The 18238-nt window shown below is 41.7% G+C and overlaps 1 protein-coding gene across 1 annotated transcript in view; it reads right to left on the reverse strand.

Annotated features, from left to right (window-relative positions):
- MCC (MCC regulator of WNT signaling pathway) overlaps positions 1 to 18238 on the reverse strand; it is a 278022-nt gene that overhangs the window by 103365 nt on the left and 156419 nt on the right. The window contains exon 2 of the mRNA XM_047090287.1: positions 12337 to 12450. Within this exon, the coding sequence (XP_046946243.1) occupies positions 12337 to 12450 (114 nt within the window). The remainder of the gene's footprint in view (positions 1 to 12336; positions 12451 to 18238) is intronic.

Below are 18238 nucleotides of genomic sequence, written 5' to 3' on the forward strand. Positions count from 1 at the left end.
ACTTAATTTTTTCCAATATCCTTTTCTACCAGACTATGAACTCTGGCAAAGCAAAGACTAGGTGATTCTGTAATTTAGCCCTAACACCTGGCATGTGGCTTGCTTCACTGTGGGTGATCTAGTAGCGTTATGGAATGAATAAATCGCAATATATCACACTGTCAAGGAGGCTGCTTTGCAGAAACAATGACAGAAGAAACTGAGGCGCTTCCCTTGCTCAGCATCTGATGGTGTAAGAGGCAGCAGATGCTATAAAAACATTTTTGAAGCTAGAGTTTAAATCCTAAGGAACCTGTTCATCTCTTTCACTTCTCTAACCCCTCCTCAATGCCCTACCAGTCACCGAGCATTTGATCTCATTTGCATAACAATAAAACACTCATCAATGATGGAATAAGGAATCTAGCTTCTGTCCCTGTCTACTGCGTTCAGCGCTGATTAATTTCCTGTCCAGCAGAGGAATTTTAATTTCATTTCAGCAAGGTTTTCCTAATGCCAAGAGCCATATGTACTTGCCAGCTTTGCACCTTCAGGGCTAGTGGCAGACGGAAAAGGGTAAGACTTCAAACCCACCACGTCCCACTGTCCTCCTACCTCCCTAAATCTGTGGTTTCCCATGGTGTAACCCAGAAGCTATCGGGCAGGGACAAAAGCCTTCAAAGATAAGCAGAACACTACACCAAGCCCAACTCAATACTGAAACAGAAATACACAGCAAAGAAGTCTGATAAATATGGTGGTATATATCCCGGCAGGGACCACACCTACGAACGACTTGATCAGTATTAATGTGGTAACTTCCTGGGGGCTGCTCAGAGCTCCAGGAGCAAGATTGAAGGCAAGGAGGTTGTGGAAGCTGTATCACAGATCTTTGGTGCGACAGCTGCTTTCACAGAAATAGTGATGTGAATTTCTGTTCTTAGGGACAACCTGCAACATCAAATAATGTCCACTCAAGGTCACACGCTCAGGAAATAAGTGGAAGGAGAGGCAAGAATGAAAGGTGAGTCTAAGTCTCATTTACAGGGAAGCTTTCCTAAACAGAACAAAACTGTAACAGGCCCCAAGTACTCTTTGCATGAAATTATGCTTTTCATCCATGATCCACCATATTTTACAAGGGACAACAGAAGTCCACAAAATGACAGGGTGTCAAAGACAGTATCTGTCAAAAAGTGAAAAAGGCTCACATTTCTTTGGAACATAGCCACAGCAGAATACTGTTTTTCTCCATCCCCACAAAGTATCTGTGAGTTTTTGTTATCAGTCTTTATTCCCACCTTCAAATTGTGTGTGTGTGCATGCACGTGTGTGCACGTGTGTGTATGTGGTATGTACATGTGTCAGTGTAGCTGGCACTCTCATGAAGATCACCAGTTCTAGATCTTAAAATAATTACAAAATCATGCCCAGTTTGACCTGGATCTCATTTCCACCACGACTCTTCCTGCCATCTTGCTGGCTCCTCCTCTTTGCTTTTCCATATTCAGCTCTGTAGGGCTACAAATCACTGTGAAAGGCTTCCCCTCACAAACTTAACAGCTCTCCCTCCCCACCAATTCCTCACTCACTCTTCCTCTTCCACAGTCTTCAGAGGTCAACAGCCCACTACCATCACCAAGGCAGACCAGAAACTGCCAGATTCACTTAAAAATGAAGGTGTGCAAACATTCATACAAGAAAAAGGCACACGATCAACTGATAACCACCAAGACAACTCTGGGCATCCCTGGTGACTGTTGTGAGCTACTTAACAGGCAAGATCCGGGTTGCTGGAAAAGCAGATGGCCAATGCCCAGATAATGAGAGCATGTTATCTGGGACTAAAGCATCTTCGCTCCTGCCTCTAACTGGGGAGTCTGCCTAGAGGGTATGAGTATGAACAAGAGACAACAGGAAGCCTGATGATTCAGACAGAATGGCACTTGTAGCTAAAAGGAGACAAAAGACTCAGAATGTATATTTGGAACTTACGGGTTCATTTGGGAGTAGCAACAAGAATATATTGGAGAAAAAAAAATTCCTAGCTGAAGGCAAAGATAATCTGGTTTACATTCCTATATTTTTTTCCACAAGTATGGTTTCCTAAAATAGTGGAAAGCCTCTGTAATTTAATTCTTCCTCTACAAATAATAGATATGTCTCGATTCCCTATAACATTTAAGATGGTGTGCTGGGTGCCACAGTGGGGGTCACTATGACACATACTTTGAAGCAAACTGTAGTCACAGCTTCCGGGTGGAATTCTGTGCTGGAGGACAAAAGTGGGGGTTGGGGGGAGGAGAGATGGTGGAAAGGTACTCTGGGGATTCTTTACACAGTGACAAGAGAACACTGGAAAATAATTATCCTCTTAGCCTCAAGGTGAATGAATGGCTGGAGAAGACATTGCCCAAGCCCCATCTGTATGTGTCCTTGAGGTGTCACATTAAACACACTTCACCCATTCTGTCCACACTCATTGCAACCAGACCAAGATATACTGAGGCACTCATCTCCAAGCTTAGTGAAAATCCCTTGAGATTTTCCAAGCTGCGGTGCCTGCACCACAACTCCCATGAGAGCAACAGGGCAGGAGAAAACAAGTCGTGACCTGCAGGAGCCAACAGAACCCAACAAAACACCCTTGTTAAATAGTCCTCATAAAGCTGCACAAGACCAACCCCAGCAAGGGACACTTTGGTGCAGGAAAAGTAGAAGAGGAGTAGCGGCACCCAGGACAGACACAGCCATTCTGTGCACGATCATGCCTTCCTGCCCTGGCAAGCTCCTGCACGGGCAAGCCTGGTTTGTTCAAGTCATGCCGGATTTTATTATCACACTCCAGTATTGTTACTGACCCATGCCTCTCCCCACCCTCAGTTTTCATGATCTGTGAGAGCAATTTTTTTTAGCCTGGGAGGGTGTGTGATTTCAGGCATTCTGTTTCACAGGGGCACAGGCAAGGTCAAGCTGCATATCATACCACCACAGAGGAATCACCCAGGGTCAGGTAGCCCAGTAAACCCTCAATTGAGAAGGTAATACAACAATGACAACTAAGCAGGAAAAAGGAGCATTACCTCTATGATTATAATTTTTTGACTTTTAACTTACAAGTTTAAGTACTTTATACACATTAAAAAATGATAGATGTCCACTTTCTCCATAATCCATGAATAAAACCCTTTTTCAAATGGTGTTCATTTCTCTCCAGTATTTTCTTATGTATATGCGGCTCTACTGGAGCCACCATGTGGGATGTGCATCCCATAAGCGCCAGCACCCCTGCAGTACCCAGCAGGGGCGCTCATCAAGACTCTGGTTCACCTCCACCCTTGCACATGGTGGGATTATACTTCCCCTTTCCCATGAAGCCGGATATGGCCATGTGACTTGTTTCAGCCAATGAGATCTCAGTGAATTGATACCATTTGCGCCTGGAAGCCTTTACCAGCTCCTTCAGCATTTGCTACATTCCCTTCCCAGGCCATGGCTGCTGGCAGTGTTCCAGACGGTGGAAGGCCTTCAGCTTAGGAGGCTGGCTGAGGACAATGCCACACAGAGTTTTCTGCCAGCACTACTGAGCTCCTAGCAAGGAACCAGAAATACACCTTTCATATCTTAAGCCACTGCAAATCTGCGGTTATGTGTTATCACTGCATATTCTGATGATACAACCATTTTACAGATGAAAACAAATTAAATGTAAAGTTACTGATTTGTTATATCCCAGACAAGCAGAACCCTCTGAAAAATCTTTCTGATTCCTGTTCATGCCATCAAAGGGTTAAAGCAATTGTAGCCACAATTTTCTCCCCTCAACTCCCTCCCAGATCCCTGACCTGTGGGCTGGTCTCTGTACCATTTGCCTAAAGATCTCCAGGGGCACCAGAGTCGCCCTCCTTGGTCCCCTTCCCTGACCTGCCTCTGTTGAACTCCAAGAAACACCAAGTATTATGCCTTCCAATATCAGAGGAGAAGTAGAAAACCCAGACAATTCTCTCCTCAACCCCCTGGAGCACCGAAATAAAAAAGCAGACACACAGGGCTGTAAGACAGGACATTCTAGATCCCTCCAGTTCCCATAAAGCCAGCGTTAGCTGCCCAAGTCAGTTACTCAGCAATGACTTTCTTAACAGGGAGGAATGGCAGCTTCTTCCTGCAAAACTTCCAAGTGAGAAATTATTTTCTTCTCTTCACCATACACAAACGTTCCATATGATTTCAGTCGAACAAAGTAAGAAATGGTCTCAAACAACATGCTGCCTATGATCCCAGGGAATTGCATCCAGGGTTCTCCCTCCTCCCAGCCTGTATTCATCAGTTTTTGGACTGATCCTGCAATACAGCAGAGAAAGCAAGCCTGTGGTTGCAGCATCTTGCCTGCCATGAGTTTCTGGAGGTCAGAATCATTAGGATTGCTCCTACAACTACCAACTGTTGGTCTGAAAGGCAAGGAAAAAAAGACTGGGGTTGGATAGGATGAAATTGCGTTTTTCCTGAATTTCATCCTGACACTTAACGTATACTCTGAGCATTTTCCCTAGGTATCAGCTCTCCTATTTGAGGATGAAGCAAATTTAAAATCTATATAAATACTTATGTCTAGCCACATATATTGGTGAAACTGCCTATATGCAAAAAATGTTTATTAAAAACAAGCAGTATCATTACAACCACCAAGAATAAAACCCTTTAGTCTCATGTCTGCTATTGGTGCAATCCAGGGATAAAGCCATGAGTCAGCCTTGAGACAGACTGGTCTGAGAACTTGAGCCCTTGTTGGAAAAACCCTGTGCAATGTGCTGATGCTAAGGAGCTTTATGGTTTTGTTAATGTTCTTCACTGGGTTTTATCTTACCCCCACAGAGGCCACTGATCTTTAATCATCACATTAGTCTCAGCTGTCAAACCTAAGAGCATTATGAACTCCATTCTTGAAAACTGCAATGCCATCATTCATCTGTTAACCCTCTCAACCGTCCTGGGGAAGGGGGTCAGCACCACTCCCTTTTAAAATACCCAAAGAAGTAATGCTACTCTCTCAGGATCACAATGGATTGGTCTCAGTAATATTACTAAGGGTATTTTCATCTTCACTCTAAGGCCTGGCCCAGGTCCTCCCAAGGGGAAGGTGGGAGGAACAAGGCCAACTAAACAAAGAGGCCCAGCACAAATGGAAATGCCTTTGATGAGCAAAACAGCAAGAGCAATTTACCAAAGAAAAGTTTAAAACCAGTAAGAAAGGAATAGAGAACATTCCTGACACAGAGAATGCATGCCAACCACATCTGTAAGTATTTCATACAATGAGAAAAAGAGATAAGAAAGGACTCTCTCCATTACATTTAATGAAAACTATTTATGTTTTCTTCCTAAAAGCCAAGAGGCAGAAAATTCAGAAGACTTGCTTTCCAAAGACAGAGGGGTTAGAAATAGAAAGTGTTCTGAGGGCGCCTGGGTGGGTCAGTCAGTTCAGCGTCTGACTCTTCATGTTGGCTCAGGTCACGATTCCATGGGTTCGTGAGATGGAGTCCCATGCTGGGCTCTATGCTGACAATGTGAAGCCTGCTTGGGATTCTCCTCTCTCTCTTGCTCTACACCTCCCCTGTTCTCTCTCTCTCTCAAAATAAATAAACATTTTAAAAAAATCTTTATGGAGTGCTTGGCTGGCTCAGTTCGGTAAGTGTCCAATTTTGGATTTCAGCTCAGGTCATGATCCCATGGTTTGTGGGATCGAGCCCCATTTTAGGCTCCATGCTGTTAGCATGGATTCTCTCTCTCCCTCTCTCTCTCTCTGCCCTCCCCTGCTCACACACGTGCATGCTCTTTCTTTCAAAAACTCAAAAAAAAAAAAAAAACTTTAAACAAGAAAGTGTCTGTATTACTACTGACTAACTTCATTTCAAAGGGATTCAAAAGCTTGTTTGAATTATCATTTTATAGCACTTAAAAATGCAGCAATTTAAAATGGTTGGTACTAAATAAATAGCAAATATGCTGAAAGCATCAAACTAGTACTATATATGATCTTTGCCAGCTTCCCACAAGGCTGTTCCCTATGAGGCTATTTAATGTTGGTGCAAATGCACGCATGTGTCTATGCGCCTGTTTGATTGGGATGGAAGGGATGTTTAAACCAAATGGACCTGTGCATCATCCCCTCCTCGTGACTTCGAGATCCCCTCTGGATGCTAAGAGTAGCCTGGGCAGCTTAAGAGACATACAGGGATCAGTACAGCTGTGGATTCCCACAAAACCTGGCTTCAAATTCTAACTCTTGGTTACTTTCTAGCTACATAATCTCAGGCAACATACTCAAATTCCCTAAACCTTAATTCTTTCATTCATAAAACAGCCATGTTATTAGTACCTGCACCATAGGTCACTATGAGAACTCCCTGAGATAAAGCATGCAGAATGCTTGGCACACGCCTGGCACAAATATAGCTCAAGAAGCATGGTGATTATCACTACTGGCATAAGCTAATAGTGGTGTCTATGTGTTAATCAAATCCCCCAGGAAGTTGTGATGAACAGCCTCCAAAATGCCCTTATGATCCCTGAATCTCCTTTGTGTGATACCCTCTTACTGAGCCTGCATGGGACCAGTGACTGGCTTCTAAATAATACAATGTGGCAAAGGTGATGGACATCACTCCCATTACATTATGTAAGACTGTCTTATCAGCAGACTTATTCTAGAATCTTTCTCTGCATGGATGGCTTTGAAAAAACAAACTGTCCTGAATCCTACAACCACAAAGAAATAAATTCTGCCAAGGACATGGGTGAGTGGACTCTTCCCCAGTTGAGGCTTCAGATGAGTATTCAGCTCTGGCCAACACCTTGATTACAAACACGCATGGAACCCAGTTAAGCCATACCTGAGCTTCTGATGCACAGAGCTGTGAGCTAATAAATATGTGTTCTTTAAAGCCAGTTTTTGTGGTAACTTATTACACAACAATAGAAAATAAACACAGAAGTACTTTGCCTTCCCCATCACACTGATATAAGCTCCTTATTCTTAGAACTCTACTGGCAGGTTGACTTTATGACCACGTATAATAAACCTTTTTGTATTCATCTAGTTCCAGTGTCACCATCAATAGTGACTCAACAGATGTTGAAGCTCTTTTTGCAAATTACTAATGCATACAGCCACTGTTTGCATTTTAGTTTAATCATGGTTCCATAGTATTTAGAGAGCTGGTAAAACTTACTAAAGCCACAGAGCATAAATGTATGCATGAACTTGCTCTTCCACAATCTGGTCAAGCCTCAAACATCAATCACTCACCAAGGCATATAACAAAGGAAGCGTGGCACAGCCATTTCATTGTTCTTATTTTTTCTTGCATAAATCTTAATTTTATAAAAGATATGAGACTGGCGAGTCTGACCTTTTTTTCATGTTCTCTTTCTGGGTCCCAGTATCTGAACTGGGGAGACATCTCCATTGAAAGGAACAGAGAATAATTTTTAAGTATATTTAGTATAAGAATGCAAACAGGATAGAGTCAATTAATGGCACTATGATATAACGAGCCACCAAAAACTCTTACATAAGATTATCTTAACCATAAGTAAGTTAAAAGGGAGCTGACTCAATCCTTGATCTAGCAAAGAAAAAAGTTTTCCATTATCCTCTACCATCCTCTGTACAAGATGTTCTGTCTTTGTAGTCTTACATTTTAATAAATACCCTCCTGGTCATCTTTTAAAAATCCAAGGCTGTAGTACATGTCAGCTTCCAGTTAAGGGCTTTCATAATTTCTTTCCTCTTAAAAAAATACTCACTGATAAGAACTAATAACAATAGTTGACTTTGGATGGTTGTAAATTAGAAAACATGGTCACTTAACACTTTTATATTTTTCTTCAATACAAAAATAATCACTCTCTCAAAAAACCCTTATGAAACAAACAAACATTAAAACATGTTTTAATTCACCAGGGCCCACTACTGAAACATTACAATGCTTTCTTTCCAATTTTTCCTATCATATTTTTATTACTTTTACTATCAGAAGGAAAATATTTTAAGTTTTCACCTAAGTACAAACTGACAATTTTGATCTGAATAACATCCTATATGAGGAAAGAACACTGGGGACCTTGTCTTAGCTCTGGTGCTAAGCTATTCACTTGACCTTCACTAAGCAAGTTAACCTCTCTGGGATGCCTGACAAATGTGGAAGTAAATGATCTCAAGTATAAAGGGTCTTTCCTCCGTACTCAAAACCATCTATGATTATGAGACATGAGTTTTCAAAACTTTCCATAGGTCATCTAGACCAATGACTGGCAGCCTGGTTTTTAGATCTCTCTTGAATTCCCACGTGAAAACAGAGCACCTATGCAGCACAACTAAAGCTTAGAGGCAAGGTATCCTCTTGAGCAACAAAATACAAGTAAGTAAGGACAAATCCACACTATCCACAAGCCCGGAAGGGTGTCTGAGTGGGCAGAAGCAGAGGGAAGCAACAAGGTTGGTGGACTTGAGAACTGGAAAACCCCAAAATAATCAGTAAGTATACATAGGAAAGTGATGAGGGCCAACTAAAGAACAGTAGCTAACACTAGGAAGCTTCTGCCTGAGCCAAGAGTAAATAAAGAAGGGGTCCACACTAAGATCTGAAGGAGCTAAAGCAGCTAGTCCTTGAGAACTTGCAAGACTGGCCCCAGGACTTGCTTCTAGGAGGAGAAACTGCTGACAGTGGGATCAGGATTGAACAGGATTGAACTGACTCAGGCAGTTGAGCACCTGACTCTTATTTAAGCTCAGGTCATGATCTCACGGTTCTCAGGATTGAGCTCTGCACTGGGCTCTGTGCTGACAGTGCAGAGCGTGCTTAGGATTCTCTCTCTCCCTCTCCCTCTCTGTCTCTCCCCTCTCTCAAAATAAATAAATAATAAACTTCAAAAAAAAAAAAAAAAGGACTGAACAGAATGGGGTAACAGAGACAAAAGAAGGAATAGATCCAAACAGAAGTAGGTGAGGGGAAAAGAGCTAGGAAGCGTCAGAGAGCAGTCTGCCTTATTTTTGACAAAATGAAAACAACAGGAGACTAAGCCTTGTGAACTTATAAAGCCACCTTAAATCCTTCCTCCTAAAAGTTGAAGGAAACTATTTTTCACATAAAAATAAAAAATGGAAAAGTAGTGAGGTCAAATTCCATATAAAGTTATAAGAAGAAAGAAAAAAAGAGTAGAATAATATCCCTATACACCATGAAAGCATACCACAAAAATGGAACATCTCCCCCCACCCTCAAAAGCCCCAAACAATAGCCTACTATTTCAAAATAAGCCAAAAGACTTGAAGGAAATAAAATGACATAAGACATGAAAGAATGTAATTCAGAATTAGAAAAACTCAGTAACAGAACACAGACAAAAATCAGAAATAAATAAAAACGCATTTCAGGAATAAAGACTAAACTAGAAGGCACACAAGAGAGAATAAACACAACATATAATGTCCCAAAACAAATATTAGATGGACAACAGGAAAAAACAAGTACAAAGGGAGAGATAGGATATGGATAGTGAGATACTGAAAACAGTCAAAAACGATCTAACATACAAATAATAAGCATCCTTGAAGAAAAAAATCAAAGAGAACAGAACTAATATTCAACTCTACAAATTTTTAAAACTTCCCTGACATTAGAAGATTAAAAGAGATAATCAAAAGAATACACAGAAAATCTGATAATATCAAACCAGGATGACTAAAATTAAGAGTTAACTCCACCCAGAAACAAATAATCCAGTGAAGAAATGGGCAAAGGACATGAATAGACACTTCTCCAAAGAAGACATCCAGATGGCCAACTGACACATGAAAAAAAATGCTCAACACCACTCATCATCAGGGAAATACAAATCAAAACCACAATGAGATACCACCTCACACCTGTCAAAATGGCTAACATTAACAACTCAAGCAACAACAGATGTTGGCAAGGATGAGGAGAAAGAGAAATCTCTTTTGCACTGTTGGTGGGAATGCAAACTGGTGCAGCCATTCTGGAAAACAGTATGGAAGTTCCTCAAAAAACTAAAAATATAACTACCCCATGACCCAGCAATTGCACTACTAGGTATTTATCCAAGGGATACAGGTATGCTGCTTCGAAGGGCACGTGCATCCCCATGTTTATAGCAGCGCTATCAACAATAGCCAAAGTATGGAAAGAGCCCCAATGTCCATCGATGGATGAATGGATAAAGAAGATGTGGTACTCAGCAATCAAAAAGAATGAAATCTTGCCATTTGCAACTACATGGATGGAACTGGAGGATATTATGTTAATCGAAGTTAGTCAGAGAAAGACAAATATCATATGACTTCACTCATATGAGGACTTTAAGATACAAAACAGATGAACATAAGGGGAGGGAAGCAAAAGTAATATAAAAACAGGGAGGGGGACAAAACATAAGAGACTCTTAAATATGGAAAACAAACAGGGTTACTGGAGGGGTTGTAGGAAGGAGGATGGGCTAAATGGGTAAGGGGCATTAAGGAATCTACTCTTAAAATCATTGTTATACTATATGCTAACTAACTTGGATGTAAATTAAAAAAATAAATAAACATGGTTAAAAAAAGTTACTCTAGTAGGGGTGCTTGTGGCTGGCTCAGTTGGTGGAGTGTACGACTCTTGATCTCAGAGTTGAGTTTCAGCCCCACACTGTGCATAGAAATTACCCAAAAATAAAAGCTTTTAAAAAAAGTTACTCTAGTAAAATTACTGGACTTAAAAAAAATAAAGAAAAAATATGTCATGGATGTCTAGAGTAAGTGTCTTGTGAGGCAAAGAAAGCTGTATTATCAGACTTTGAGGGCAACACTCTGTGTTGAATAAAAGAATAAGGAGACATAGTCAAGTAAAGAAAAGATGGGCCAAGGGTTTTATATCTAGCAGAAATGCCTTTCGAGTACAAAGGGCACACACGCACCATCATTAATGAGCAAGAGCTTGGTGAAGATTATTCCCCTGAACCCTCCCTGAGGAATCTACTAGAAAATAAGCTTCAGGCAATAAACACACAGAGGAACATTGACATAAGGACCATAGTAAACATGAAATATATATTTACTTGTCGAAGACCAAATGAGGACTAGAAGGGAAGAATATGAGTTGCAATGGCCATATGGTCAGGCAGGGTGGATAAAGGACAACTGCAAGTAACTGGAGGAGTGAAGAGAGCATAATGCAACCAAAAACAAACAAACAAAAAAACCAAATTAAATTCTTCTCAGGAACTACATTTGTCATAGTGGTAGTAATATTCTTTTCTTTTTAATTTATTTTTTAACGTTTACTTATTTTTGAGACAGAGCATGAACAGGGGAGGGGCAGAGAGAGAGGCAGACACAGAATCTGAAACAGTCTCCAGGCTCTGAGCGGTCAGCACAGAGCCCGACGCGGGGCTCGAACTCACAGACCGCGAGATCATGACCTGAGCTGAAGTCGGACGCTTAACTGACTGAGCCACCCAGGTGCCCCTATTCTGAAACCATATATACTATGGAATGAAGCAAGTAAGTAATTACGGGATATTCTAATTCAATCATCCTCTGAAACCTTAAGAACCAGGATTCTTCGCGTGAAAGGAAGGAGATACAGATAAACATACAAGAAGCTAAATAAAAAGTGCCTTTGTAATCCGAATTTAAACTGCAGCTATTAGTATGAACTCCTAAAGTATTTTATCTTAATATTAATATCTAAATAAATAAGGAATAAAGAATTCCCTGGCTGTGTCTAATAAAGGAAGCTTGAAAACAATGACTAACCCAGAAGCAGTAAGCAACCTTTGCACCCAGACTGTGGTACTGAAGTATCATTTTCTGCAGAGAGAAATAAGAGCTACTTGGGGAATGGTCACTACCAGATTTGGGACAAAAAATGCACTAGATGAGTCTGGAGTAACTACCAGACTCATGTCAAAAGACTCAAAGCCAACATCAAGACTTCATACTGGCCAAAGATAATACGATTTGAGTTTCTGTAAGGAAAATAATTACAACAGAATAAAACCCAAATATGTTTAAATCCACAATTTCGTAATACTATTTTTAAAAATTCACTGGGCAATTTCCAAGGATTATAGGTAATTAATGAACTTGAAAAATGTTAATGGAAAGATGAAGCATTCGGCTCTTCATTTGTTGAAACCATGGTTTCAACAAATCAAGGATAATGGGACATGTCATGACCTGAGCCAAGATCAAGAGTCAGATGCTTAACTGACTGAGCCACCCAGGCGCCTCTCTGTGTTTTATCTTAAAATAAAAAATACAAATGTTTTCTAAAAACTTTCCAGATCCCTTACCTGTGCCTTGGCCAATTTCTTTTCCAGAAGGTCTCGTTCCCGCTCTGTTTGCTGCAGACGTTTATTAAGCTCCACTATATCTCCCTTGAGTGATGCCAGGGCTGCCAAGTGGAGCTGTGGCAACAGAAAGAAAGGAGCACAAGGTTAGTTAGATCCTTTGGCAGAAACATTCCTTCCCTTCATTCCTTGTAATTAGTGTGATCATATTAAAAAAATGCATCATCTCCAATGGGTGCTATTAAATCAGGTGTCTTCCAGGCAAGCCAGGTTATATGGTCACCCTAAATGTAACAGGGAGAAGATTTATGTGTGGGCAGCAGGACCTAATTTTGGTGGTTAAATCAGGACAGAGAGCAACACTTCTCATTCTCAGGGCTTTCACTGAGTTACTCAGTGAGAATGAGATTAAGAGCTGGTGTGGGGTCGCCTGATTCTCAACCTGAGCAGCAAGGAAAAGGGAGAACCAAATTAGCTTTTTACCTTTGGGAAATATGAAAGGTGAATAGGGCAGTTCAATCACCCATATTGCCACATGTACAGACAGACCATGGGGCTGAATATTAAGAAAAACTGGGAGAGGTCTTTTTTTTTCCCCCCAGGACCTCTTAAAGTGGTCCTTGCCAGCTCATCTTTCCTCATTGTCCCCCACACAGACTACACTGACTAGATGCTCCTTCTGGGCAAGTAGACCCTCTCGTAGGAGAATTAGAATGCTGATAAGGATGCTAGGAAAAGACAAAGAACCCCTCCAGATCTCTGTCCCCAGCCAACATCCTCAGGTTAACAGGAGCTACAAGTGATGTTCTTCAGCACAGTAGCAAAGGGGTACCACCCTGCACTTCTGGGATCTCAATCTGCTCAACATCCAAGCCCAAACACTGAGCTGCAGCTGCACCAACAGCTACCACACCTGCCTTTTGTGGCCTTCCAGGCCAATGGCTTAAACAGATCTGTTTAGGATCTGTTCAACACACTGATCCCAGAGCAACACCCTTCAACCTTCTTGGCCCTTTGAGTCACTACTTCTCATCGGTCTTCATCACCGGTTCCAGGGGGGAACTCAGACTGTTCCCCAGCTGAATTGTATACTATGTTTGGGTGAGTAGCTGCAATCAGAACAAACCTTCCTTCCTTGCAGGTTTTTAGTAGCTTCTGCCAAGAGGGAGTTAAAGGAGTGAGCAAATAAACATGATCTTTAAAAATTGGACGTGGCACGACAGTACACAGTTCAACTTTGAAGATTTTAATTTCAGGTTTAGAAAATGCTTTTCTGCAACTGCATGTTGGCTGGTAGGTTTGTTGCGGGGCGAGGGGGAGTATGGGACAAGGATGTACAGGGCAGAGTCTGGGCTATCAAAGCAGTTGTTTATGTTAGACTAGAACAGCAGTGAATGTGACTTCGCTTAATTGCATCAGGGCTGCAAACCAACAGATCAATAGCCGATCTGAAATTAGGAATGCTTGAAATTTAAAAAAGGAAATGTCAGGCAATCTGGTGGTATTTGCCTTCTCATGTAGGGCTACGGCTGCCCAGAAAAAGGTCACTTTGGGTTTCAGATACAAGGTTTTATGTGATGAATTCTCAGCACAAATACCACAGTGTTCCCATTGTACAATCTTTTTGAGGCTGTTCTGCTTCCAGGAGGGTGGAGAGGGACTCAAATTCACTCCTTTAGACAGCTGGGTTGCCCCCTCTGCCTCTGAACTGTCAATCTGAGAATTTTCTTTCAGTGTCAGACATTGTGGTCTGTTACACATTCTGTCGAGTCTTGGGAGAGGCTTTACCACTTCTCTGGAGAGAAGGATAAAATACTTGGGGAGCTGAAATGTTCTTTAAGAAATACAGGAGTGGAAACAAAGATCCCAACTATATAAACCTAGACATGCCTCCTCTCTCCCACATCTCCCTCCTACTTCTGGGGGAAGGACAACCTGAAGGACCTGGGGGAGAATTAGTTGACAGAGGAAGATCTACATTCCACACTAACTTCATAAACTGGGCCAGATGAGGAGACACACAGAGTAGTTATTTCCATCAAAGCACACGGCAGAGAGGGTCCAGGGGGTCATCCCTACTGGGGAGAGTATCCAGCTTGGAGCAGATAACACCTTTGGGCCTATCAGCTCTCCAGATTGCCAGGAAGATCCACACGATGTGCATCTGGGCCAAGTCTCTTTGTTTTCCTGGATGGAAGATGCCTCTCTATGAAATGAGAGTAGACCAGTTGTTCTTCACCTTCTTTGGGTCACAAATTCCTTAAGAATCCATGTGGGTGACAGATTCTTCTCTTAGAGAAGAGTATAAATTTGGGGTTGATGCATGTATTTCACCTAATTATGGTGATAACACACTCTGGACTCTTTCCATAAACTCCAAATTAAGAAGCCACAGATGCCACATAAGTTTTGTAGACTCTCTCATGGGTCATAATCGTAGTTGTTTGGGGAAAGGGCCCTGGGTACTTGACATCTCCCATTCCACATTTGCCGGTGAAGACCTAAAACCCAGAGATTGACTTGCTTACTCAAAATCCTATGGATAACTCAACACTAGCACCAAGGCCACCAGTGTCCTTTCCCCGCTATATGATGTTGTACATGATAGTAATTTTCAATTTTTTATGTGGATGAAAACTTTACTTAAAGTATTTCCCTCTGATTATAAAAGAAAAAAAATGTAACAGAAAAATAAACATTCTAACGTATTAGCTAGAATTAGAATTGTTTAATAAGAATTAGAATTAGTTAGAATTGTTTAATAAGTTTTTTTTTAATTTATATGTATTATTTTTTAATTTTTTTAATGTTTATTTTGGAGAGAGAGAACACACATGAATGGGTGAGGGATGGGCAGAGAGAGGGGGGGACAGAGGATCCAAAGCCAGCTCCATGCTAACAGCTGAGATCCTGATACGAGGCTCAAACTCACAAACCCCTGGATCATGAGCCAAAGTCAGTAGCTCAACCAAATGAGCCACCCAGGCACCCCAAGTGTTATTTTTAAAAGAGGCTTCTGCTCCCTCTCTCTCTGCCCCTCCCCCGTTCATGCTCTGTCTCTCTCTGTCCCAAAAATAAATAAAAAGCGTTGAAAAAAAAAATTTAATAAAAAAAGAAAATAAAAGAGGCTTCTGTATTAAAGAAACAAAACAGTTGTGGCTATATATTCTGCACATGATGGCTGTAGCATAAAAACTTTGAAGGGTTCTTTCTCTTCCTGGCTGCATCTTCCTTCCCTATCAACCAGCTCTTCTGATAGAAGATAAAAATTAAAAACAACAACAAAGTAGAATATACACATGTTCCTTAATGTTGCTGACAGTTACTCAACAGAAACTAACTACAGAGTGGGGGGCAGAGTGGATAAAACAGACATGTTGCTTAGAATCGGGCTGACGGCACCCCCTTACTGCCTGATGACTGAGCATGAAGTACGCTAAGTTGTCACTACAAGAAGACCCCCCATCAATAACTCAGTAATCAAAAGCTAGTTTGACCTCCCTTCTTTTTGGGTTTTGCTCCCCTTCATTCTGACAGACCTCTTGATATCCCTGCAAATTCAAAGGCTAGAGGGTTTGAGAGCAACACTACAAGTATTACCACACAACCTATGTCCTGCCAAGGCAAGTATTAAAAAATAAGAAGCCGAGAGGTCTTTTTGGGTATACTTTTTAAAATAGGCTTCACACCCGGCTCAAAGTCCAACATGGGGCTTCAACTCACCACCCTGAGTTCAAAAGCCAGATGTTTAACCAACTGAGCCACCCAGGTGCACCTATCTGGCTAATTTTTAAAAGGACTAACAGTGGGTTTTAATCCTAGAAAGATAAATTTAACAAAAGTAACCAAAATTGTTAAATATCTGTAATAGGAAAATTACACGTATACCATTTTTTGAGATCTCTTTACTTGTCTTCTGAGTTTGGAAATGCCCTCTACCTTGACTCAGAGCTTCAGACATATGACCCATAAAGTACCATTAAAAGATGTTTCACTAACCAAAGAGAAAAAAACATATGTAACGTCCAGAGTCTGTGCTAGTGTCCTCCCCAATTCATTCTTCTCTTCATACTCAGGAACGAGACCCTAATTTTGGGCTGGTCATATTGTCATTCAGCTAAAACATCCCAGTTGCCAGCCTCCCTTGCAGGTGGAGCTAGGAGTAGCCGTATGACGAAGTTCTGACCAATGAGACATAAGCAAAAATATTATGTGGGAGTTCTGAGAAAATCTTTCTGAGAGAAGTCATACCCTTTTTTTTCCCCCTATCCTTGCTGCTTGGGGTACATGAATGTGGTAGATGGAGCCCCAGCAGCCATCCTCCTCCTTAAAGATGAGGTCTATACTCCAGAGAGCCAAAACTTGCTCCTACCACCTTTGGACTGTTGACTCCAGACTTCTGTTGTATAGGCCACTACTATGCTGAAGTATTCTAGCAAATGAAGTCGATCTAATCCTAATTTATAAAGAACCAGAGAAGCCTGGATTCCAATCTCATTTATGCCACTTGTAGGTGGACTACCTTTAGATAGTTTATTTAATCGCTTTGTTATAAGGTTGCCATAGAGACAAATGAGACAGCATCCGTAAAATAACTCACACAGCGGTGCCTGGGTGGCTCAGTCGGTTGAGCGTCTAGCTCTTGATTCTGGCTGAGGTCATGGTCTCACAGTTCCTGAGATTGAGCCCTGTGTCGAGCTCTGTGCTAACAGCATGGAGCCTGCTTGGCATTCTCTCTCTCTCTCTCTCTCTCTCTCTCTCTCTCTCTCTCTCTCTCTCTCTCTCAGCCCCTCCTCTGCTCGCACACACACTCTCTCTCTCAAAATAAATAAATAACTTAAAAAAAAAAATAACTCACACGTTGTGTCTGGAACCAGGTAAGCTTTCAACAAAGGCCCATTTCCCCTTTCCCAGCCAAGTTTTAAGTCAACAAGTTTCAAGTCAACAAGCTTCCCAGACTAAGCCCCATCAAAGGTAGTGGGTAAGACACTCAGATGAGTGAGTAAGCCGGTCCTGTCATGGAGCAGCTTACTTCCTTGTGGGTATCAGCATAGGATTGAGAGACCATAGCTGCTTTGTCTGATTCTGCTGAAGTCCTAAGGTTTATCTTAAGGAACTGACTGCCAAGGCTCTTAAATCTCTGTGAAAATTTTACCCGAGGCCTAAGCAAGGTGGGGATGGGACCTTGACACTTTCTAAACAAATGTGGGTCTAGTGCTTGATGGATATAAATCCATACTTACTTCATCGTTCTGGAGATATGAGGCACTAAGTCCCCAGGCTGCTTTGAGACCTGCCTCACATTCATTTTATAGTGTGTGTCCAAATGAGACTAAACCACCTGGAAATTTGACTGCAAGATAACTGTCAAAATGGCTGTTATTTTTGGATGAAACATTACTTCGCTAATATTTCATCATTCAACTAGCTCTAAGAACAGGCTTGCTTAGCCTAGGACAGACGCCAGAGGCCCGGGTGACAAGCCAGCAGTGCCTTTGTGACAGTTCCTCCTGGGCTACATGGATAGATGCTTCTCCTGTTACATATTAGCTGTGTGACAAAGGGCTTCTTCACACTTCTTAAGATGCCCTTTTAAGCCAGCAGCCCAGTGACTCAAAGGAGTCTCCAGAAGCATCGCTGTGTATTTACAATTGTAAGGTGCTTCTCCACCTTGCTACTACTGGCAACAGCAACAAGCATGTCCCCACACTATCCAGTTTGCACAGCACTCTCCCCTGCATCAGCCCACTGGACCTTCGCCATCACATTCGAGCTCTGTGGCCTGCAGGGAAGCCAGGGTTTCCTGTTTGCTGAGGGACAAGTACTTTTCCCAAAGTCCACAGTTGGTGAAGGACATCCAGGACCTGAATCTAGGCTGCCAAATTCTACACCCGCCATTTTAACC

The sequence above is a fragment of the Lynx rufus genome, unplaced genomic scaffold (assembly GCF_022079265.1).
Source record: "Lynx rufus isolate CCGP_SWC_20201006 ecotype Redwood Valley unplaced genomic scaffold, mLynRuf1.p SCAF_1, whole genome shotgun sequence".
NCBI classification, from domain to species: domain Eukaryota; kingdom Metazoa; phylum Chordata; class Mammalia; order Carnivora; family Felidae; genus Lynx; species Lynx rufus.